Source organism: Lepidochelys kempii, chromosome 27, assembly GCF_965140285.1.
Source record: "Lepidochelys kempii isolate rLepKem1 chromosome 27, rLepKem1.hap1, whole genome shotgun sequence".
Classification (NCBI taxonomy): domain Eukaryota; kingdom Metazoa; phylum Chordata; order Testudines; family Cheloniidae; genus Lepidochelys; species Lepidochelys kempii.
Window position 1 is genome coordinate 16,709,843 of NC_136406.1, and position 25,371 is coordinate 16,735,213.

Sequence of the window (25,371 nt, forward strand, 5' to 3'; positions counted from 1 at the left end):
CCTGTGACCTAAGAGGACCACAGGGGCTGGACTTCCCATCGATCGAGTTTTCAAAGTGGGAGAGCAGGAAATAGGGAGGAAAAAGCAGGAAACAAGGAACAAAGCAAAGGAGATTCACAAAACTCAGCCTAGGTTTTCAGTTCTGTTTGGAGATCAGAATCCAAGAGGTGACTGACTGTCCCAGGAATGTAAAGGTGACAGAACCTGGCTTCTGGGACCAAACTCATTGAAAAGGCAGCTCTGTAGCGAGTGAGGATGGACTCTTTGCTAGAAGTGACATTTTGGGTTCCTCACCAAACTCCAAACTAGAAGTCTGAAGATTCTTCCTCAGCAGCAACGCCTGACAGCCTGGAACTGAAAACCCAGCTAGGTTCTTTCTGGCTTTGTAGAATCCTTAATGCTATTTACCTGCATTATAAGATACCACCCTGCTCCTTTTGTTAAATTCACAATTTTCCCCATCCCCATGAGCATACAGATTGCTAATTCAGACTGGTTGCTCTTAGCTCACATCTCAAAACAATTCTAGTCCGAAAACAAAAAAATCCTTGGCATTTGTGTCTTTATATTTCTCCAGGATACTCCAGGAGGTGTCATTACCACCCTTCATGAAACAGGGACAGAAGCCCAGAGAGCTAATGTGACTTAGTTGAGGCCACACAGCAGGTCAGCAGCAGAGCCAGAATTAGAACTCTGGAGTCTTTGCTGTCACTGCCATGAGACAGTGGAGCTAAGCCCCGGCGCCTTGCTGCTATGCCATATTACGGCAATCGTTTCTAACTTCAGTTAGGCCCTGACCCAGCAGTCCATCCTCATTCAGCAAAGGGCTTAGAAACATGCTTAAGTCCCGTGACTTCAGTAAGAACTAAGCCCATGCTTAAATGTGAAGCCACCACAACTTGGGGTTGATCCAAAAGACTGTCCTCTGCACTTTGCATGAATCACAAACACAGACAGATGGTATCTGCATTACTATGCACCCATTTAAGCATACAAATAAAATGTGGTTTTTTTTTTTAAAAAAACACACTAGTACCTGATTCTCAGTAAAATAAACATCAAAATCTTCCTAATAATATCTGGGTTTTTAAGAGAATCAAACCTTTCGCAGTGTGCCCGCGTTAAACCAGGCAACTGCTCATTCATTCACATCTTCCCCCTAATAAGCTCTCTTCTTTTGGCCTGAAATTTGTCCCCGCCCCCCATAAGACAACCGCCCCTGGAACAAATGAGCATCAGATCTGCGTTTCAAAAACAGCTGAAAAGTTAGAGTGGTGCTGTGCTACAGAGGCTGCATGGGAGTGGGGAGGGGAAAGAGGTGCAGGGCCAGGCAACACTGCAAACTTTTGGAGAGAGAAAATGGAGGGGAAGGAAAAAAAAAAGTCAGCTGTCAGCAAGGCGAGACACATTCAGCTAGTCACGTGTCCTACCTTGCACAGGTCTTGAAGCTGGGGCTGAATCTGTTAAAGAGAGAATCACCAATGCAACAATATGACAACTGATGGAACAGAGAACTCTGGCTGTTGTCAGCCCTGACAGCCCATCAGGGTGCCTGGTGAGTTGGTTAGATTGTGCCCTCCCTGCCCCGCACAGAGCTTTTTCATTAACAGCAAACGCTGAAAAGCAAGAGGGCACACTAGATGGAGTGTTTTAAAAATAGAGGAAAATAAGCATATAAACAAAAAATTGCTAGGTTGCCCCAATGCGATAAGACATGATACCAGCAGCTCCAAAGAACTGAATTCAAAAAATCTGCCTTCCAGATAACTGGAGATCAAACTTGTAATTTCACCACCCAAGAATCTTTGCTCAGCCCAATGTGGATATATTTCAGGCTCAAGCAGCGCAGCCCTCAGCATTATAAGACACATTACAGTCTCCACAATCCATTTAATTTTCAACCTCTTTGCTACGATTGCCCATAGAATTTCCAGCTAGTACTAACTATGATAGCAGTCCTGGCTCTTGTGATCTGGCCTACTAGGAACAGCACTTAGTCTCACCAAAATAATTCACTTTTCTGTACATACATAACAAGGTCAGCATCTCCTTCAAATTTGAGGAAGAAAACCAAGAATCTAACCGTCTTTCACAAACCAGCTCCCTATCCCCAACTCTGCTATTATCTTCCAGTCATAAGCTAAGCCCTTCTCTGCAGAAGTTTCTAACAAGTATGTCCAAAACTATAGTGTCAAGCCAGAGAGAGTTCCCAGATGTCTGAATTAAGAAACCTTGAAAAACATAATGAAAACCCATGATGTTATCAGATTCATGAACTAGGCCATGACCTCTATTGCACTAGCAAGGTTTTCAACAAACATGCAAATGGCATTAGTCCAGGAAGATCCATATGCAGGGAATGTCTTTCTAGGTACTTATGTGGCCTTCAACAGCCTACTATCTGAGCACATCCAAAAAGAACACACACACAAAAAACCCAACCCCCCTACCAACCTGGAGAATATTCTACTTCTTGGCTACACCTACGTAACATGAGCTGAAAAAGCTGGAATTCTCAAGTTTAGCTATTTCCCCGGGAGGACACATCCTGAGTCAAAGACAACTCTGACTCATCTTTTATAATCTAGGGGGACTCGAAGTGACAACTATTAAAAAACAGCTACATCCAAGCTACAGCAAGATTCTTGCTTATTATCCACAAATACGGGTAGCAAAGACTGTCCTCCCCTATGCCAGGCTGGAACGTGGTGGAGGGCAAGAGTAGGCACTGGGACTCACTCCTGCAACAACTGGCAGCCAGAGAAGGAAGGGTGAGAAAGCAGTGCTGTTCACGATCCATCAGAACCCCAGGCTTACCAGGGGGCGTCGTGGGCTTTGCTTTCTTGGCTGGAACAATCCCATCAGGTTTGCACTCAGAAAACGAGGCAGTTCTGCTTGGTGCTGGTGTCTGAAAGAGAACCCAGGAGCAGGGTCAGCAAGAGAGGACACAGCAGAATGGGGCTTCCTGATGCACTACTTCTTGAGAGCTAGCAACGGACTTTGGCAGTGTGTATCCTCCACAAAAAATGGAAGAAAATTAATTTTGGAATCAAATGTTTCAGATGCCACCCCCACCTCTGGAGGGTAGTAAGGGGCTGCGTTTCTAAGTGATGCATTCACCCCAGCTGCAAGATGACCCACTGGAGACTGTATTTGGTGCTGAAAATCACATTCCTGCATTTGAGACATCACCAGTTTGTTATTAGGAGGATTCACTGCAAGATTGGCTAGATGGGTGGAAACAAGCACAAACCTTGTTTAAATTGTGCCTTTTCTTACACCTAATGCAGAGTAATGCCAGGACTCCACAGGCTGTAAAACCCCCACACATCTGGGAGTCTGGATTAGACGGGTTCCCAAGAGGTAATGCCACATTTTTAAGTAGTTTTTTATTGGATTGTATTCGAGGCTTGTGGGGGGAAAAAAAATGGGTCAAGGAAGTCACACCAGCTGTGAAATGGGGCCAGTTTGTATTTGGTAGGAGCCCCATTGAAAGCCCCGTGAAGTCATTGGGAGTCTTTCCATTGACTTGAAGTGGGCTTTGGATCATACCCTATGTTACAGCAGGCAAAAAGGTTCATATTGCACAAAATGTCACTTTTCACATGAACTGTAATTCTTTTAATACTGGATTTAAACCATAGAATAAATTAAAGTCAGAGCATGGATCTACAGTGAGACAACCTACTCTAGTTTACTGAGCATTGCAGAGTATTTTAACTATGTATTAAGCTTCCCTGGCAATGTTCTCAGGGCTGAAAGACAAAAAGCACCCCAATCCGAGAGAAGAAATTGTAACTGACACATTTCCTCTATTAAGAGAGCCAACTCCCTGTGCTTAAAGGAATGTGATATGGGTTAGCTGAATATGAATTTAATCAGGATTGCTGCTGCCAGGAGTTCCCTGGGAAGAGATTTACTTTTGGTGTTGGACAGATCATGCTGTACAGATTACAATAAGTTGTAGCCAAAAGCGTTTCAAGCACAGCATGGATATGGCCTAGGACAGCAAAAGCAAGGGGACAGCCAGCCCTGAAAGTCTTATTGCATTAAACCTGACTAGTCCACAGAGGAAAGTCCCCTGCAAGAAGCTTCCATTGGACTCTGGGGGATTAGAGCCCTGCTGTCATTCTTCTTCTCACTATTTTCTAAAAAAGGTTTACAGCGATTCCTTTAAACTGAGAAGAACAAAGAAGATCCCCGTGGCTGGAAAACTCACAGAAGAGCTACCGCTGGCATTGAGGAGGAAGTTGGCAGTGTGGGCTGCTGCAGGAGGCTGATTAGGTATAGGTCGCTGGCCGAGCGCCATGCCTACAATGGCTGTCATGTGGGTCTCTGTCCCAAAGACATGGATTGGGATCCCGGTGGTTTTTCCTGCACACAAGTACACACAAAACCTAATCAGGCTTGGGAAAAAGACCCAACTCATTCTCCAATGAGGCCAAGTGTCAAGGTTTGAAGAAAGAAAAACAGAAACAAGAAAATGACAACAAAGTAAATGAAGCTTAAGTGGTTGGTTGAGTTTCCTTACCCACTTCACCCATGACGCGCAACCCTTCCTGGTAGTTAGGGCCTCCTCTCCGCACAAAGATCCTCACCCCATGCTCTTTCAAAGGGCCCTGGTAATCCTTAATGGCTCTCACAATACCCTAAAACAGAACATATGGGTGTCTGTTAGTGGAGAGAGAGAGGTCCTCTCTCTCCCACCTTCCACATCCCTCTTGGAATTCAGAACACCTTCTCCTGCTTTATACTCCAAGTCTTTGAAAACCACAGTTACGGTTGTATTGGATCAGAGTCCATGAGACACTCTCCATAACTGGCCAGAAGGGGGCACTCGAACATCTTCCCAAGTGGCTTGTTTCTGCAGTGCCTGTCAATCCTGTCTATACTGGGGCATGAGAGACTGGGGTTTGCATAGGTTTCAGAGTAGCAGCTGTGTTAGTGAGCTATAGCTCACGAAAGCTCATGCTCAAATAAATGTGTTAGTCTCTAAGGTGCCACAAGTACTCCTTTTCTTTTTGAATAGGGTCTAATGTGCTACGGTGCAGAGCATTAATCCTGAACTCCTGCCGGCCCAGGGAGTGAGAGACTAGGCATCACACCTGGGTCCTCTGTGCAGCCTTTCCTTCACTCTGCCGAGTGAATTAAGTACTCTTGGAAATAGTACTGCATAAGCAATGCAAGAATCACATCATGTAGCCTCCCTCCCCAACACATATTCCAACCCCGGTCCAGATAGACAGTGTCTGTGGAGCAGAGGGAAATTACTCAGTCCTTAGTCTCTCTGCTGAGACTGCCAAAAAGGAGACCAGTTGGGAGTATGGATGTGTGTTGATGATACCCAACAGGATACACATTTCCTCGTGTTTCAGAATCATATGGTACCTTAAAGGTGGCTGCCACGTTGGTGAAGTTAGCAATGCTGCCTCCAATTATCAGGATTTTGCCTTAGGGAAAAAGAGGAGAACAACAAACAGCTGTTAGAACACTGGCAGGACACTTAAGTGTTAAGCTGCTTAGGAGGTGGCAGAGACAGCCAAAGGGTCTCTCAGTTCTGGCTGCTAACCACAGCCCTGTACAGAATGGCTAGCCAGAGTATGGGAGATGTTTGTTAAGAAATGGGATTTGTGCCTGCAATAGCGAAGCAAAAAGTTTTCTGATAAGAGCCAGATGGTCCAAACTTGTATCATTTACCATTCCATAGATACTGGCTTTTGTCATCTCTAACTTTCATGGGAGGAGACCCATTAGGTGCCAATCATCCATCCTAACAGGCCACAATAAGACATTGTCTAATGTTTTGAACATCCCATGTGATGGAGCTTCTACTGCTTGCTTTGGGAGGCTATGCCACAGCTCAGTAAGCTGTTCAGACATCCAAACATGATAGCAGCTCAAATCTGTTCAGTGTTTTTGCTGCTACAACTGGATAGCAGAGCTCCTTCGACTGCTCTGGAAGAGTTCCTGTAACAGATCTGACTGCAATCTCTAGAGTCAGAATCTCAGATGTCCTTTCTTACCCTCTGGGTGCTTCTCCCGAGTCATGAGGGAGAGAATGGTCTTAGCATAGTCGTAGGTCTGCTGCTCACTAGGGGCTCCAGAGTATTCCCCATAGTTTGCCAGTTCATTTACACCCCCCAGGTCACAAATGGTGTCACTGTAAGAAAGACACAAAAGATCACTTGGAAATGCTAAATATTCTTCAAAAGCACTTCACAAGCCCTGATAAAACTTCACAAACACTCAGGTGGAGGAAGCAGGGGTAAAGGAGTTAGAGTGGCCAGACTATATCCTGAAAACAAAGAGGCTTTCCACATGACGCTTACTATGATTAATCCCAAATACATTTCCCAGAGGTGAGGGGAAGCTCTTTGAGATGTGAGGCTGTGGGACAGAAGACAAAACAAAATAAACCAATGACCACCACGAGGAAGTCACGGCTTTAAACATAACATTCAACTAGCTTCTTCCCTTCCAAAACAGAGGAAATGTACTTCACAACCAGGCAGAGATCAGAAAAGCCCTAGCAGAGTCTGGGAGGTGCTGGAGGCTCCTCAGCAACATCTAGGAGCATGCTAGAGATTGCCTCAGCCAAGACTGCATTCCTCAAGCTGGAGATGGGAAGAGAGGTTTTGAAGAAGGCCATGGGGAGGTGGCCAGGGGGCAGTCCTTTAAGTTGGGTTTGGATTCCTCTCCTGAGAGCACTGCTTAAAGCATGCTTCATAGGTTTACCTACCTCCCTGAATTAAGTTGTATTTGGTATGTAACAAGGACACGAACATATTGCACCCTGAAAGGGGATGCCTCATGGCAGCTGGTCCTGGCTCTAAACAGGACCCAAATATAGCTGGTTAGGAGTTTTTCCAACAAAACTTTTTTCACTGGAAAATGTTAATTCCACAAAAAGTTTAGGTTTCGATGAAATGCATCAGTTTCAACTAAGTTTTTATCAGGAAGATTTCTCAGGTCCAGGATTTTCTTTTTGATCAGAAATTTTAAGAAAAGAAAAGAGAGACCTGCCGCAGAATAGCCAATAGCACAGCGTTAGGCACTCACTTGTGATTTGGGAGACCCAGCTTTAATTCCCTCATCTCACTCAGGTAGACTGGGCACTTAAGCATGGATCTCCCATATCCCAAATGAGTGCCCTAACCACAGGGCTACTGGCTACTCTGTGGTCTCTCTCAAACCTTTTTGTGAAAAAATGCGACAGGCCTTGGTTGTAAAAACCTCAAAATTTGTCATAAAACTGATTTCTTGTTTTCTAGCCACCCCTACTCCCAAGCACACACGGCTTGGGAGTTGCTCGCACTGGGAAAACCCCTTTTTTCCAAAAGCTCCATCAATTATTTTCCAATGGCAGCTCTCTAGGGTTAGAGTCCTCTGTCCCCTATAGAAACATGTGCTTGGTACCTATAGACCACAGATGCGCCTCCTCCAGCCACCATCGTCCAGATCCTCCCCTTAGGGTTGAGAAGAGTCAGTTTCAAGCTGGCTCCGCTCTTTGCGTCCAGATCAGCGATATAGGCTTCCTGCAGACAGACAAACGTTTTGGAAGTCCCCCTCTTTTTTGGTAGAGGACAGCACTCCTTGTGGAGCAGGCTGGGTTAGGGAGACTGGGCCTGATTTCCAGAGGTGCTGAGCCCCTGCAGCTCCCCTTAACTTAAACTGAAATTGTGTGTGCTCAGAACTTCAGAAAGTCAGGCCCACCACATATGTCCTAGTGCCTTTTAATTCTTGTTGTTGACACCAGGCTACAGTTAGTCACCTACTTTGGCAACACCCATCTATTTGTATTTCTATCCAGAAACCTAGAAATCAGAAGTGGAAGAAAGCTACTCAGTTTCATCTAACCCTGTCCCCTTAGAAGCAGGGCAAGGCTGTTCTCTACCATATGATCTCCTGGGCTTTGTCCAGTCCAGTTTTAAAATGTCTCGTTACTGGACACGTTCCTCCTGACCATGTAGGAGTTAAGACCACCCATCTGTAGGTAAAGAGCCTTTGTGAGTATCATGTAGAGCCAGTTATAACTTGACTGGGCTGCACCGTGGTTTAAATTTCTGTCTGTATTTGTTCTGTCACTTCAAGATGGGAATTTTACTTTGCTGCCCATGTTCAATTTTGAAAGCCCCCAGGTTCCATGTCCCCACATGCCTCAATTGGGGAAACGTTTCCCCAAACAGTCCTTTACGCCGAACTCCACTGTTTCAAAATCTCTCTGCTGACCTTCAGTGATGTAAAGTAGGGGAAGGATGGTACCAAAGCACCCTTAGTTATAAACTTTCTAACTAAGCTGCAGCCAGAGATCTAATCAAGGAGAAGAGCCATCATTTGGCTCGCTATTGCGTTCTTTTACTAGGCATGCTAAGCACTGTAATTAGAGTTCATTAACATTCTCAATGAGCATAGAGACGTAATAACCTTCAGAGTGACTTGCAGGGGGACGATTCAGACAGCCTGAAATTAAACAAATCCATTAAAGAGCAAATTGAGTTAAGTGTTGGCACCCAGCAAGTTACATGGCAGGGGAAATAACTAAATGGATTTCTTGGCCATATTACAAAAAACCTTTCCCAATTTAAGCATCATTAGGATTATTAAAATGAATGGTCTGCACGACAGACAAGTCTTCCAGAAGTGCCAGCCCAAACATCTGAAAGAAGTTTTTGCATAATAATTAGTGTGTGCGCACCACACTCAACGATCTCGGGTGCTGCTGGTAGCTCTCTATATGGAGTAGGATTTTTAGAAGTGCCGAAGTAATTTCGAAGCACAAGTTCTGTTGACTTCAATGAAATTTGTATTCCTAAGGTACTTGAAAAATCCTACCCAATTTTTTCTTGTTCTTGATTTCACAGGCCAGCAACTGGTTTCAGAGGTAATATTTTATTTCAAAGTCTGATAGACGAAAATTCTCTTCTTGGATCAACACATCAAACTTCAGCCCAGAGAGATTTTGCACAAGTTATAACTCCTGAGTGTGTGTGTGTGTGTGAGGATTATAAACAGAAATGCTGAGTGACCATTGACTCTAGAAGCACCATCAGCATGATATGGCACAGCAAACAGCTATGGTTAGCTAACATGGCAGGGGCTTTCCTTCCAACACAGACAACACTTGCACAGTATTAAAATACACAAAAACCCCACCACACACAGTAGCATACCTGCCATTTAATTCAATGCAGTTAAATTTGATCCTCCAGTTAGTAAGGAAGGTAAAAATTCTAAATGAGAGAGAAGAGAAGAGCAGCCCAAGGAAGATCCATGTAATGATGAAAAATGGCTATAGCTAAGAGTACTATTACTGGGCATTATGTGAACAACAAAGTAAGTACTACCATGAGCTATGGGCCACATCTAGTATTTACCAGGTCATCTTTGTCAGAAACCATGAACTATGGTGACAAGGCTGTATAAGAAAGGGAAGCCCCATCTGTGTCATGCACACTTTGACCTATGTATATGGAGAATGGTTTCTCGTTAACTGTGCAATGGTGGATTCTTTACTTGCCTCTGGATAAGCCTCTCTGCCAAAGGGTGGGGGGAACTCCACATCCCCCCATTTCACTTTGCAGACGTAGTCAGCAGTAGCGTCAATCTTTGCAGCCAAATCCAGAACATAGACGCCATCTTTAGTCACGACTGTATTAAGAGATACACCAGAGTTAGTCTTTTGCTTGTACATCCTTTTGCATGGATTAACAATATGGATTCCCCAATAACTGGATATTTTGTGATGCTTTCTATATTAGGAGCGGTGGCCTCTTTGATTTTCTCTTTATATTATTGACTTTTGGTGAAGGTCACCTCTATAGAGAGCCATCTCAAAGTCCACCCCCCTTTTTTTTGGCAGGGGGGAGAGGAAGGGTCTAATTCTACTATCCATGGCAAATGGACACCACAAAATTCTGAGTGTCTGTTTGATACACAGACCACCTTGCCCTGATGGGTACAAGTTACCCATCAGGAACACACATTAGTACACCAAAATCTACAGAGAATTTTAAAAACCTGTATGAAAACTGCAGTCTGCTTGCACAGAATTTAACATGCAGGGATCTTTCCACTGCTTTCTTTAAAGCCATTCAGAGTATTCTATAGCCAAACCAGGCCAATTACATCACTAGAGACATCTTCTGAAAATGATCTGATTCCCTCCTGTGTAGGGCCCCGACTTTACCTAAGATTCACCCAACAAAACTTTCTATTTGCCTCAGCCAATTATACTGCTAGAAACTAACACATGCAGTATACAGTCTGTATCTCAGATGTATATAATTAACTACTTATAGAAAGCCTGTGCATTTTTTTGTATCACTTTTGCTTAGGTATTACTTTGACCTGTGTAGAACGTGGAAGGATGAACAAAATATCACTTAAAACAAAGCAACCCTGCAGTGAGTCTTCTACCCTCTCCCCAAGACATCAGAGTTACCTAGTGGATTTATCTCCAGGTACGTGAAATACAAGTCTTCGTAAAGGTTGAAAAGGCCAGATATGAAGCTAGCCAGGACACTGCACAAAAATTAAAATACATAAATTAATTAGAGCAGGTAGACAGATAACAGATATAGAAGAGCCTGTCCCAGTTCCTTTATCATCTTTGTCTGTGGAGATCCTACCTCCTATCAATTTCTTTCATTCACATTCATTTTCAAGGGAAGTCGTCTGGGTAATGACTCAGAGGTCAGGACCCAGATGACTCAACTTAATTAAACCCCCACTAAAAAAAAAACCAACTGCAGAGAAAATGTTATCGTCTCAAGACTGTCATCTGATGTTTCCATCTGGTTTAATCTCATTAGGAGGCAGAAATCTGTCAGATGTGCATCTTGTGTCAGAACTCAACTTCAAGGCCCATTAGCCAGAGAAAGGAAAGACTGGAGTGAACAAGAGTAGATCTAAGAGCCTGATGAGGTGCATCTCAAAAGAAGGCCTTCAGCAATTGTGTTTCCAAATAATGAAATATGAGATTAGTTATCTGCATCATCTTTAACTAGAAGCTTAATAGTTAGCTTTGAAATCTGCAGATCAATCTGAAATAAGCTTTTAATATCGAGAGGCTATAAAATCTCAAGTAGCTCACCTAGGACAAGGAATCATACCTTTCCATAATCAGCCACCAACTACTGGATTCAAGTAGTTTTACAAGCCCTGCAAGACATAGCAATCAGACTCCAGGAATTGTCCTGCCCTTACATAAAGAATCATGGGGGGAAAAGGGCTGTCCTTGGGCTGAATGTAAAATATGCCTTTTGCAGCTCAACAGGAAAAGGACAACCCCAAGGAATTTAGATTGTTTGGGATGTGTTGCACATTCCTGCCCATACTCATAAGCCATAGAGGAACATTCATGGAGAAAAATGAGGATCAACTCCACTGAAACGTGAGAGCTTTTGGGAAGGAGAGTTGACATACAGAACACCGGGACTGGGGGCATATAGGATGTAGAATTATATTCCTGCTTACTCTTTCTTCTCCTCCAGCGTGTGCACCAGGAGATGTTTTTTCACATCGGATGCACTGAGCTTTTCATCCACCCTCACCAAGAGCTTCTGAGCTTTGGCATCAACATCTCCCACGTCCACACCCCCTTGATGGTGGAAGAGCACGTAGTCCCCCTCGCGGGCAGCATAGATGCACACGTAGAACTCGTCTTCCTGTGGCACAGATCAGGGGGATGAACATTCGCTAGTAAGTCACACCCAGCAACGGCACTGCTTAGCTAAATTTCCAGGGGTGCCCAAGTTAACTCATTGAAAAACCCAACCCAGGAGTAGTTGGCGTCCATCAGAGACGTTCTTAATGCATCCCAGGGAATTCTATAGACTATTACGTGGCTGCGCTTGGAGGGGCAGCCTGGGGAGACTTCAGGTCCCAACACATGATGCTCCAGTTTGATCACAACAGCTTCCACTGGGCATATCATATCCCAGGACCTGTAGTTTCCTTGGTCAGATGCAATCTGCTCCCATTTTAAACAGCTTAAGTACGGGCTTCAGAAGCCTGTTAAGGTGCCAGCACAATGCTCATTTGGGGAAAATGAGGGAACCTCAGTTTCAGATATTGAAAGTAGCATACAACCAACACCACAGACCAAGGCAGGGGAAGATTATGTGGTAGCTACATCTCCCTAAATACCACGTAAACTGTCTCACTTTAGCACTCTTTCTTCTTCCTGCTTGACAGCCACCAGATTGGAGGAACAATTTATTGCCTGTTCCCATGTGATCTTTACTGCGGCAGGATCGCCTCCTAGTGGGGAGGAAAAGCAACCGACCAGTGCAGCTGTAAATCACTGTCTCTGTGCAAAGATTCTAAAGCTCTCTATTTCTCAGTGAAAACATGGTCAGCCTCATCACCTTTCTGACATCCACCCAAGTGCTTGCTTTCTCCATCCCTAAGAGCAGTCAGTCAGTCTGGGCCAAACAAGATTTTGGAGCACTTTTGTGTTTTAATTGCAATACCAACCTGCTTGTGAGGGACGAAGGGCTCGATCAGGAAGTTCTTAAGGATACCTGTAGCTTTAGCAATCTGTTGATAGGAGAGAGATAGGAGAGAGACACCATTAAAGCTTCACGCAGTAGCCACAGCTAAGACATGGCAGACACACACTCCAGGATGTCTAACACTGCTCTGACTCAAATCAATTCCCAACAACCTCTATTGGTTGGAATATGTATTCCTGAAACCAGTATCTCCACACTCCAGCATGGCAGCGCATACTACTGCTGCTATGAAGACCACTGAGCTAGTCTGTGGCATTTCAACACTCACATGAAGCTTCAGGAAGCCTTCTCAGAGCTCAGTGTCTCCCACCTCCCCATGGTCTCTTCTCTCCAGAAAGCTGGCAATCTATGACATTGTACTGACATTACTATGAAGTCTGTCTTCCCCCCCTTTCCAATGGCCACTGCTGGTCTTACTCAAACTGCAATGTAATAAGTTTGCCATTTCACATCCCGGAAGTGCAATACTTCCAAAGGGCAACACTTAGTTCAGTACTAAGTGCTACATACATGAGATGCATGTACTGTTGTCCCTCCCTTAACTTTCTGTAACTAAAACACACCCCACAGTGTTATTACCAGCATGGGGCAGGAGGACCCAAATTTTCTCATTGGACATTGTTAATGGCTGATTTTCTGAAGGGTTATCGTCAGATGAATAGCCAGTTTTTGTCCTCTTTGCCTTGGGCTGACAGCTTACATCAGCTAGGGCGCACAAAAGCACCAGAACAGCTTTATCCTCAGATGAATGGCAAAAACGACAGGGCATCAACATAGGCTGCAATCTATTTGCCCAGCCACAGGCAGCAGCTCACAGGCTGGGTTCCGACAAGGCAGGATGCAGTCAACACCCAGGAGATCAACACCCGCATCAGCCCTGAAAAGCAGGCTTGGGAGGAACCATTTCCCAAACACAGGCTGTGGAGGGACAGAGACCTGTCCCCTAGGCTCACACTGTGGGTTATAAATATTAGTGAACACCTGGTTTCAAATGCCATCTTAAGTCATCACCTAAAATGAGCTTGGTGGTTCTTTAATAGTAGACAGTTGTCCAGATCCCCAAACCAGTGCGCAATTTGAAGTGATCAGCCCCTGCTCACAAGACCCAAGACTGGGATGTCAGTGGGCTGCAGGTCAGGAGTGAGTATCATCAGCAGAGTTATGTAAGGCAGCCTGCAAAACCCAAGGTTAAAACTCCAGACGCTCCCCGGGTTACGCAAGTCCCGACTTATGCAAACCCGCACTTATGGAAAAAGTTCTGTAAGCTAGAAATAGGAAGGGATTTTTTGGGGCGTAATGGTTGGGTATACGTTTCCGACTTATGCAAAATTCAAGTTATGCAAGGCGTTTTGGAACGGAACGATTGCATAAGTCGGGGAGTGTCTGTAGTCTAATCTGCCTCAGTCTAACTAGTGCTATCATCCCCCACTTTCACAAGCCCTGAACATTAATTTGGAGGGCATATGAAGATAGAATAATCAGGTCTCCAAAAGGTCTGTTTTATGGATAACAAAATGCCTTGTCTGATTTAATCTTTTTTTAAATGGGTTTTTACCCTGAACGATTTTTTTATGCCGTTAAAGGCTCAACACATTTAGGAAAAGCAGGGGAAGAGAGATAAATACTGGGTCAGGAGCCCATGCCCCCATGCTGAGCCCACTCATTCAGACATGGCCCTTGCATTATCCTCAGCAGTTATGTCAACACCCCTTTTTCTCAAGGGGCAGCCCTACCCGGATGCAGCTGCCTGCCCCATTTCACAACGTGCTTCAGGAGTGGCTTTGCAGCCCCTGCTGTGCATCTCAGTGATGGAGCCAGCTGTATATCAGTCATAGTAACGACAAGGCCTTGGTTACCTCCAGGCAGCAAGACTCCAACTCCTGAGATGCAGAGGCTGAGGTAACAGATGTCTTTATCATCGTCAGAGTGTTCCCAGGAGAAAAGTTACAAGACAGCATCCAATTAAAATGAGGACTGACATAAGACTCCAGTGTCAGCCAACACACAGTGACTAATATGCTGGCTGGCAACAACGAAGGGGCGATGTGAGGACTTTGCTTTTAGGTCAGTCTTGTTATAGCTACTTTGGGCACCAGTAAAATGGAACAGCCACCCCAACGAGAGGCAGTGCTGGCTCCTAAGTGGGGACAGATATTTAGAATGACACGAGAATTCAGGGGGAATTCACCACTTTTTTCTACTGACAGTGTCTCCAATAGGCTTAGTCATTGGATACTAATAATGGGTAGTAAGTCGACTGAACGGTGCCATCAGTGGGCTACCAAATGGTGCTTAATTCCCAACAGTAGATACACATAGGTCAGATTCTCCTCTCATTTGGTTTTTCATCAGCATCACTTCAATGATTATTCCTGCCTTACACTGGTATATGCGAGAGGGATAACCTGGCACATAGAAAGTAACATACAAAGCCCGCTAAAGATCAGGTTTATAGCACGAAAGGGTCAGAGCAATACAAGTAACTTTTCATCTCTTCACTGCTACATCTGCCATTAGAACCTCAGCCAATACGCTCCGTACCTACCGTAGTTTCTTGTCCCAGACGGGGTTTGAGCCAAGCCTTCACCTGACCCAGGTCAAGATTAACTCCAACTAATCCGAGCTTCCCACGCCGTTTTATTAGCTGATCTGGCTTCACCACCAGACGCTAGAATATCAGACACAAGGGGTCGAAGGAGAGAGAAAAATCAGAAGCTTTGAGTTAAGCAGACAGTCTCTGCAGATTATTAAACTGAGTTTTAAATTAAGTAAATTCTCTGCAGCAAAGTGTCCTAGGGGAGAGTTTGTTTAACCTATTGGCTGGCACCCAATGTACTATGGTTGTTAGGCAAAATGCACCCTTAGTGCTGCCCTGGATACTAGGTGGGAGATTCCACCAAATTCAAAAAGAAAGGAAAAAAACCATGGTGATCTTTGCTGGACAGATACTGTAAGCCCACAGACATTTCAAAAGTTCAGTAAACAACCCCAACAAAAGGATGTGTGCTGTCCACAGTTTTTAGGATTCCTGAAAATCTCTTAGAGATACTGCTGATATTTTCCAGCAGCTGACTCATCCAGTTAAGTGTTGAGCATTTAATTAGTTACTGTGCAGGTGCTATCAATCAGTAAGAAAATGGACAGTGTAGAACATCCATGTCCTGCTAACCAGTGGCTTAAAATAATTAATAGCTGGAAAGGAGCCAGGTTAGCCAAACAGAAAAAAGGAACTCTGAAGAGATGCTCACTGCTCTATGCAGAAGATGCATGGCTAGGAAGCAGGACAAAAAGACTTCACAAACAAAAGAAAAAACAACAAACTTACCTTACATTTTTTGCTCAGATACAAAAAATCCAACACATCTATTTACCGAAACCCAAAACTAGTCAGAGTGAAGGCCAGTCATTCTAATGCTGTGATCATCCTCAACCCACTATATAGTACTTGGGTAAGGAAAGAGTGTCGGAACAGAGCACATTATTGGGAATGAAGACTGAAATGTCTAGAGCGTAGTAGCTACATGACTACCTCACACTCAAGTTTTTTTTGCTAACATGGGCCGATCTCTTGATTTGTCTGCTGACATTTCTTTGTTTAACAGGAGTCACTCAAGCCCTCAAATCAGCAACACAGTCAGGTTCCTTTGACACCAATACAGCATTACTGAAGCCACATTTATCTATTCTCAGAGCTCCGCTGCCATGTTGGGTTACTTTCTTCCACATTTCCTGGCATGGACCCTACCGGCTACCGACACTTCACGATAGCACAGCCAAAGGGCAGAGTTCTACAATGCGGGCCGCCAATGCCATCAGCTTTAGAGAACCGGCATGCAATGATCCAACTTACAGCCATCTTAGCAGTAGCCATGCTAGAGTACAAGTTAGATGTGAGAGCTGGGAACCAGAAGACCAGATGCATGGGTTCTAGTCCCAGCTATCAGACTTACGGTGTGACTTTGAAGGCAAGTCATCTAACCTCCCACTCTATAATTACCCACCTCATAGGAAGTATGTTGTATAGCCTAGTGATTGTAAAATGCTCAGACGCCCTCCAATGAATGGCATTGCAGAAGGGCAAGTCATTGTGCTTACCTCAGTTAGGAGCCAGGGGTGATCCTGAATCAGCCGATCCCAGTCGGTGTCTGATGTCACTCTGGCATACTTGAAGCGGTTCTGAATGGCTGAGGATGTGCAGATATATTTGTACAGGAACTCCTTCCCCGTCTGCTCAGATATGGCTTTGGCTGACATGGCTACCTAGTAACTGAATTTAAAGAGCGAGAGACACACAAGGTGAGTGATGTACTATCTTTTACTTCCTCTAGACCTGAGGAAGAGCTCTGTGAAACATGAAAACTTGTCCCTCCCACCAACCGCCATTCGTCCAACAGAAGATACCACCTCACCCACCTTGTCTCTTGTATCCTAGGACCAACACAGCTACAAAAATTTTTCTATATAGACAGAGACAGACTGACTCAGATTTGCAGATATTTCATCCCTCGGGTTCAATGAGAACACAAGGTTAGGTTAAGTAGAGACATTTATTAATCCGAGTGCCTATCCAAGCCTCCAGGCTCCATCTTGTCATTATGAAAAACCTACAAAATTCCATTGATCAAGTAAATAGTCCCCATTGATCAAAAACCTCACCCTATTCAACGACTCCTAACACCCTATCCATTTTCCACCCCCTGTGGGAGAGAGGGGGGCCTTGCAGCAAGACGAGAAACCCACCCAACTCTGCACCGGAGGAGCCTTCACAGCAGAGGACGTGTCAGGTCTGTGCCTCCCCACCCCCTACAGGCAGGGCAGCCTGCCCACAACTACATACGTCCGCTCTCTCTCAACACAGGGCCAATAGGGCAGAAACCCCTCCTCCAGCCCACTACTTTCTTCCAAAGTATGTTAGGTTTCCAGCATTTCCTCCTGATAGGACCCCTATTAAAGTTATGATTCTTAATGTTTTAGGAATCACTAATCAAATGCTTATATCTGAACAGAAAAACCCCCTCCATTATGGTTTTTTCCCCCGTGTTTACAATACCACCTCACTTTATTGTTCTAGAACAAGTGGCCTGAGAGCAGTCTCACAGCATCTAGTTTCCTATGGGGGGGAGGAAATTCTATGTGCAGAATTCTGGAAGGGGACGAAGTGAGGTGCTGGAAGTTCTTAAATTCCTTTCCCCTTCCAAAGGATGGGCTCTAGAACCAGCTGGGAATTCACTCCTTTAAAGACACCAGCACATAAGGCTCTATATTCTTGGAGTTGCAACTTTGTTTTGGATGCAACATCGAAGTGCCAAAAAGTGTTATAAATGGCACAGAAGTGTTGATTGCTAATACAAGTAAATGCTGCTTATAAAAATTCTTTTTTACTGAACCCATTTCCACATGACAGGCATCAGATCAAAAGCTGCTTGTGACCTGCAGAGGTTAAACTGCTCCATTTTTAGTAAGTGGTTAGATTGCTGACGAACTGGCATAGCCAACAACTCATGGATTTCTGGGCATGACAACAGTACTCTTCAGGCTACTTGCCTTAGCAGAACTTCCCTTTGCCAAGCCAGGGATGGCAGTAAGTGGAGGCGTTCACACAAGCAAAGCTCTTTCATTCCAGTTTCTTTTTTGGGAAGAAAGAATCACTTATGTCTCCTCTCCCAATTATTGTGAACCAAGAACTACTCTGAAAAAGATCAGCAGTGAGGAGTGGAAGAGCATAAGAAAAACAAACCCCCCAAAACAAACCTTGTAACAGTCTGGCCATGGAAGTGTACAAATATGACTTGGCAAAGACAACTGGCAATCCCATCACAGGACAGGGGCCAGATAGCACATACAAATCCATGAAAGGAAGCAGTTTAAACAGATACAAGAAATACAACAGAATCTATTCTGTGCTTCTAATATCTTGTGCTTAGCAAGAACCTGTGCCAAGGTGGGCAGTTTCTCATCTTTGACTTAGCTAGGCCCATGACTGGGAATCATCAGTGATCATTATAAACAGAGTTTGGGGGCAGAGTTTTAAATTTAAAGGAAGGAATACGCTCGATGGAGAAAAGGATGAGTCATGCAGCATTCTCCATACAAATCTGGGATCTAACCAGGAGACCCAGGTATGCATTTGAAGTGCTCATGGAGGTGGATAGCTTTACTGCTGCATTGGCTGAATGCACGAGCGCAGCTCAATGCTCAAGACCAGACTACTTTCTGACTAGGCTATAGCACAATGCAAAATGAGTTTGCGGACTGACTGATCAGCTAGATTAAAGTTAGCTCTATTTGTTTATTCTGAGACTTTCCTCAACAATGTTATCGTTTCTCAGGGTGGAATTACAGCCCTCTCTCAGGGATGCATACATCTGGCAGGTACTAGATTGCATGTAGACACCAAGACCGAACATGCAGTCATCTCATGATAGCTGTAGCAGCAAGCTAGAGTTTCAATCAGATGTCCATCATTACGACGGACTTAAGCAACAGCATGCAGCAGCACTTCCTCTCCCCTCTACAATCAGGTGACAGCAGGATACAAAAAAAAACCCAAACCAAACCACCAAGCCAACCCCCATCATAACATTATCTCAATGCTACTAAGAGCAGGTGGGGGCAGGTAACAGGTAAGTGGATATGCTGCATGCCAATGGATTAGTTTCAAGCTAACATTTTATGACCTGGAAGGCCTGCTCCATAGCTCCAGTGGATTGTCTCCAGATCTGGCTATAAACAGAGTTACGCAGGTACCCACTTGATGTTGCTGGAGCTACTCAGCTATACTGCCGAGAGGGCTGTAGCACCAGGCTCCTTTAGTGCAGTGGTTTTCAACCTTTTTTCATTTGTGGACTCCTAAAATATCTCAACAGGAGGTGCGGACCCATTTGGAAATCTTAGTCTTCAGACCATAGGTTGAAAACCACTGCTTTAGAGGAACAAGAGGCTTGATTGAACAGTGGTGAAATATCAAAGGCATGATAGAGTCTCAAGGAGAAGGACTATATAGAATATCGGCAGGTATGTCTGGGTACACTGAAAAGAAGCCAGCAAAGTGCTTGTATCCAGAGCTTCAAGTGTGGGGATTATGGCTAGAAGATGACCTTCATCCTCTTTGCTCACTATAGAGTTCAATCTGCCGAGTCTACTGTCAAGAAGTAGTTTTCTGCCCTTCTTAGCCCTGCAGATGCCACAGAGCTTTGAAAAAGCAAGCTGGATTCTACTGTGCACCAACATGAGCTGCAGAGTTGTTTTGATTGCTGAATCTTGATTAGCAGGGAAGCTAAAAGAGGCAGAAAGAACAGTTGCACCATTGGGAATCAGCTGGATTTTGCAGCACCAACAATTAGAAGGATCCTCTGTTGATTTGCAAACTGAGCTAATTAGCTCTGCAATTAGCAAAAAGGAGATGGAATGTCATCCTTACACAATCACTTTCCTGACTATAAAGTCACTGACACAGATTGTTTTGAACAGGTATATCCAGGAAAGCAAGTGAATTCCTTCCCAGGATGATTTACTGCCTAGTCAACCCCCTGTCAACCTTTCATTTTAGACAGTGAAGACCAGGCGTGATTGTGTTTTGGGTTAGTAGCTGGCACAGGTAAGTGCAAGCTTCCCTGCCCACCCAGACACAGCTCTGCCAATCACCTTCACAACAGCCAGCATGCTATTTTTGGCAATTTCTATAGCAGCACTCACAAAGCTTTCCATTAGCTTTTTGCTTTTAAGTGATACTCTTTCTGGGATCTTGGAGAGCTCCTGAGCCATGTGTGATCTTTTATTTTGTCTGATAGAAAGCTACAATATGGCTCCCGCACCCCATGGAAATCCATCAGTTGCCTGTTTTAAAGTACGCCAAAGGGCAGCCTCAAAGAAAACCAATGTCACATTTCACTGCATTAAGATACAAAGTATGGCAAATCCATTTCTTACGTATTTTAAAGAGCTAATTACAAATCTTACATTATGGGTTCTTTCAGGATGAAATACTAAAGTTCTCATAACAGCACAGCTCTACAAAGCACTACAGTACACAAAAATTAAATAATGAAAGGCCCTATACACACACATGTAAAATATACAGGTGACTCAGAGTCAGTACTCCAAGGTTCCCTTCCTACCTCTGTGAGGGCAGTATTATCTAGTGGTTAGAACAGGAGACTGGGAATCAGGATTCCTGGCTCCCATTCATAGAATATCAGGGTTGGAAGGGACCTCAGGAGGTCATCTAGTCCAACCCCCTGCTCAAAGCAGGACCAGTCCCCCACTAAATCATCCCAGCCAGGGCTTTGTCAAGTCTGACCTTAAAAATATCTAAGGAAGGAGATTCCACCACCTTCCTAGGTAACCCATTCCAGTGCTTCACCACCCTCCTAGCAAAAGAGTTTTTCCTAATATCCAACCTAAACCTCCCCCACTGCAACTTGAGACCATTACTCCTTGTTCTATCATCTGGTACCACTGAGAACAGTCTAGATCCATCCTCTTTGGACCCCCCTTCAGGTAGTTGAAAGCAGTTATCAAATCCTCCCTTACTCCTCTCTTCTACAGACTAAACATCCCTAGTTCCCTCAGCCTCTCCTCATAAATCATGTGCTCCAGTTCCCTAATCATTTTTGTTGCCCTCCACTGGACTCTTTCCAATTTTTCCACATCCTTCTTGTAGTGTGGGGCCCAAAACTGGACACAGTACTCCAGATGAGACCTCACCAGTGTCGAATAGAGGGGAACGATCACGTCCCTCGATCTGCTGGCAGTGCTTATACTTATACAGCCCAAAATGCCGTTAGCTTTCTTGGCAACAAGGGCACACTGTTGACTCATAGCCAATGTTCCCTCTAATTTTTGACAGGCCGTGTGTGCAAAAAATTTCTTCTGTACAAATAGTTATGCTTCTGTGCGTGCGGTGTTTCACCGTTTGCACATGCACACAGCTTAGCGGGAACAGTGCTCATAGCCAGCTTCTCGTCCACTGTAACCCCTAGCTCCTTTTCTGCAGAACTGCTGCCTAGCCACTCGGTCCCTAGTCTGTAGCAGTGCATGGGATTCTTCCATCCTAAGTGCAGGCAGGACTCTGCACTTGTCCTTGTTGAACCTCAGATTTCTTTTGGCCAAATCCTTTAATTTGTCTAAGGTCCCTCTGTATCCTATCCCTACTCTCCAGTGTATCTACCTCTCCTCCCAGTTTAGTGTCATTCTGGCATTGATTCACTGTGTGACCTTGGGACTCTTCATGACCAGAGGCTTCCTGTGTCCGTTTTGTCCTCCCACTGCCCAAAATCTGTAAAATGGGGGAATACTAACCTAATCCACTGGGCAGTTGTTAAACCTGGAGTATACAAACTGCTTTGAGAGCCTCTGATAGAAAGGCAAGAGTGCTGTTACCGTGGGTTATGACACTGCAAGCCCACAAAAAGCTCAAAGGCTTTACAAAATTTGTATTCTCTATTAATTTAGCTGCTCTCACTGCTTGTTCCTCACCTGACCTCATTGTCCTGAGTTTGTGACATCACAGCTGCTGTGGCAAGAATGGTGAGGCCAAAGGGATATGACACTGGCAGCAGCTAAAATGTTAAAAGCAACAAAGACCCTGCTTTCATTCAAGGGTTGCTCAGTAATAAAATTGGTGGAGGGAGAAGCAGTAGGACTATCATAGTTAAGCTCTTCAGCAGCACTGACCCTGCATTCCCATGACCATGGGGATAGAGAAAACTGAAAATATGCTACTATCTGCAGAACTGTTCCGCGCAACAGTCAGCAGAAAAATTTCCACAATACATCAGCAGATGCCTGCTCTATGCACAAAGTACAGGTCTGCCAATCGGTCACTAAGACACTCAGAGCAGGCCCGGCTAATTGTTTGTACCTGTTGTTCTTTAGCAAACATTTGAGCAATAGCACCAACACGAGGTGAAGTGCATGTAACATTTACTGCAAAAAGACCTTGTTGTTTTCCAACAGTTAAGTAGGTCAGGTCCCAAACCTCATAGGCTCATTTCAAGCACGGAGGGCCTCACAGCTATACTTACTGCCAGAGGGAGCAGTGGGCGCTCAGCTCCTTTGGGCCAATAAATAAATAAATAAAAGTCTCCCATACACACACACAAGCCCCAGGGTCACCCCCACCTCCTGTCCATTTGCTTGCTGAGACTCTGTTTTTGCTTTTCTGGTCAAATCAGATTACAGTCTTCTTGCAGCATTAGGCTGCAATCCTGCAAGCTACATGCACATAGGCAGACCCCTACACCAGCCGCTATAGGGTCAGGACCTTGGCAACATTCCTCAACTCAAGGGAGGCGTGGGATAAAGTTGGTGAACCCGTTAGATTGCTAATCCACAACACTCTTTGGCTAGCTAAGGAGCCATTCTAGGGACCCTATGTAGGCATGGCACACAGGCTTACTGCTAGGATCCAGTTATTTCATTATCATCATCCCATCCTCACTGAAAGGAGAATGATGGAAGCACAGCTGAATGGGAGACAAGACAACAGAGCAAAGGACAATTAGTTGGCATTTCAGAGCGGTTGGTCCAGACTTAACTTCATAAATGTCTGTGGCATATTCTTTGAATCAGCTGCGTGATACTTTGCTCTTTTGTATGCGCAAACAGAGCTCTGCTGAATGAAAGCCATGTACCCTGCCTTTTCTGATGGGTGAATCACTGTAGTAAGAATTACATTTAACATAATTTACTTTTTAATGAGACATTGATTTCTCATGGAACCAGCCTTCACACATGCCTTGAATAGATCTTGCTGTGTTTACAGAGGCTTTGCAAAAGAACAATCTCTGCAACAAAAGTGATTTTGAGGGTGTGCTTTGAACGCAGTAGCATGATCTACAAGGGTGTAAAACTCAACAGCTTTTCAAGGAGCACCATTAACATTATATACCAACATCAGAAGGGCAAAAAAAAGATTAAATGACTATTAAACTGGAGAGGTCTGAGGAGTTTTCATGCTTTTTGAAGGGCGCATGCTTCCCAGTGAACTCCAGTGACTTGATGCTCTGTTCCTCTACATATGTTGGTCATATGAAGAAAGTGACAGGAAGGACAAGAGCACATCTCGGGGGAGATTCAAGCTACTCCCTGATGGATGAAGAGGTCAGAACATGACCACAAATCAGCCAAAGAAAAATAAAAACAGCCCCTACTCCCAACCTCCACACTGGGCCTCAGAATAGCCTCCATATTCCAGAACACATCCTCATTCCCCAACTTACTGAGGGGGGGAAAAAAAAAAGGGGGTTTTGCAGACTATTTGGATCAGATTCTGGCCCAAGATTCTAGCTCTGTTCTCACACCCTGCAGTAGATGCATTTTTGTGGGAAGACCATCTGTACGATTCCACACCAGGGGATGAACAATCTTTGAGCATGGAATGTTCTACTACAAAAACAGAAGATTTTTAATTCACTGTATTTTAGGTCATAAGGGCACAATACTGTGGTTAAAATTATAACCACAGAACTGGACTAAGTGGTCCAGAAAGCACCAACCCCCTGTCAAGAAAAGGACAAAATTATTAGAAATCAGCCCAGTCAAACAGAAAATCCTTAAACCCAACCCTGGACCCAGCTATGGAGGTATTTGGATAGGGAATCTCTTTCTTAGACAGAGGGTCCTGAACGAAGAGGACTCTGCCCAGCCCAATCTAGCTAGAAACCACTAGATAGAGAACAAGGAAAATCCAGTTGACTACAAAAGGCCTACATTTTTAGGAAGGTGAGAGTCAAGAAGATGAACAACTAGAGGGTTGCACACTTTGTTGCTTCTGCAGGCCAAGCTCACTGCACATACCAGGGGCCTCTTGAATTCCTCCATTCCCCAAAAGCTCCTTGTGAGCCATCTTGCCATCCCCCTCTATGTCAGGGATTCACTGTAATCCCCCACCCCTCATGCCAGGGGCTCAGGGTGTCTCCTTTCCCTCGCCCCATAGGGGTGGTATCTCTGTGTTCCCCATTCCCCTCTCTGCCACATACTGGAGTTCTATGAGTTTCCATCCCCCTCCTCCCATGCCAGGGACGCTGTGTACCCCCCGTAATGACACCCCCCCCCACGTGAAGGGTTCTGTGTCCACGCCTAATCTTCCCCCTTCAATTAAAGAGGTTCAAGCTGCTGGCTCCGCTAACCAGATGCCAGGGGCTCCATGTGTCCCCCATGTCTCTCCCTTTTCAGTCTTCTGATTTTCACCAAAATCAACAGGATTCTTCTGCCCATCAGTGCCTAGAACATTCCCTGAAATGGTGGAATTGATCAGATGCCATGTTCAAAAGTCACTGTGTTACATCCAGACAGACCGACAAACAAGCAGAGAGGAATGCCACGGAGCTAAGTGTAAGGCCCCACAAACTCAGCCCATAAATAATATAACATTTACTTTCTACCAAAAAGCCTAGTAGCTTTAAAAGAGGACTGGATATGTAAATGGAAAATGAGGACCTACGGTTATGTTCGGAAGGCCATATACTTCCAGCCAAGCCAATCTGTAAGAGGATATCAGCCCTCCTACTTCATGGTTTAAACCAACAGATTTAGGAAGAAACTTCTCCTCTGGACAGATTATTCCATAAATTGTCTATTGCAGGGCTTTGCACCTACCTCCGAAACTGCTTGTACTTGCTTCTTCCACAGACTGGGCTAGACAAATCCCTGGCCATTCCCAATTCCTATCCCTTCCTGCTGTAAGGAGAAATTATATATACACGGGAGTGGACACACATTACTTGGCAAGAGGGTAAGCTACTCTCACTACTTTGCTGGGCCAGTTGCTAAACACAATTCAACATGGTTCTTCCAAAAGGCTTTCAATTAAACTGCGAGGGTCTATCCACTCTGGGGTTGGTTTCCTGTACAA

General features: G+C 44.7%; 1 protein-coding gene across 5 annotated transcripts in view; it reads right to left on the bottom strand.

Annotated features, from left to right (window-relative positions):
* Positions 1-25,371, bottom strand: part of ACLY (ATP citrate lyase) — a 44,426-nt gene that overhangs the window by 12,811 nt on the left and 6,244 nt on the right. For 2 of the 5 annotated variants that reach the window (XM_073326333.2, XM_073326334.2), the window contains exons 2-15: positions 16,611-16,782; positions 15,061-15,183; positions 14,372-14,425; positions 12,478-12,540; positions 11,476-11,666; positions 10,442-10,521; positions 9,518-9,648; positions 7,417-7,535; positions 6,024-6,160; positions 5,389-5,450; positions 4,532-4,649; positions 4,220-4,374; positions 2,818-2,908; positions 1,431-1,460 (exon numbers count right to left, since the gene is read on the bottom strand). In XM_073326333.2, the coding sequence (XP_073182434.2) occupies positions 1,431-1,460; positions 2,818-2,908; positions 4,220-4,374; positions 4,532-4,649; positions 5,389-5,450; positions 6,024-6,160; positions 7,417-7,535; positions 9,518-9,648; positions 10,442-10,521; positions 11,476-11,666; positions 12,478-12,540; positions 14,372-14,425; positions 15,061-15,183; positions 16,611-16,769 (1,513 nt within the window). In that variant the 5' untranslated portion in view covers positions 16,770-16,782. The remainder of the gene's footprint in view (positions 1-1,430; positions 1,461-2,817; positions 2,909-4,219; positions 4,375-4,531; positions 4,650-5,388; positions 5,451-6,023; positions 6,161-7,416; positions 7,536-9,517; positions 9,649-10,441; positions 10,522-11,475; positions 11,667-12,477; positions 12,541-14,371; positions 14,426-15,060; positions 15,184-16,610; positions 16,783-25,371) is intronic. The other 3 variants (XM_073326336.2, XM_073326335.2, XM_073326337.2) reach the window with 3 other exon arrangements.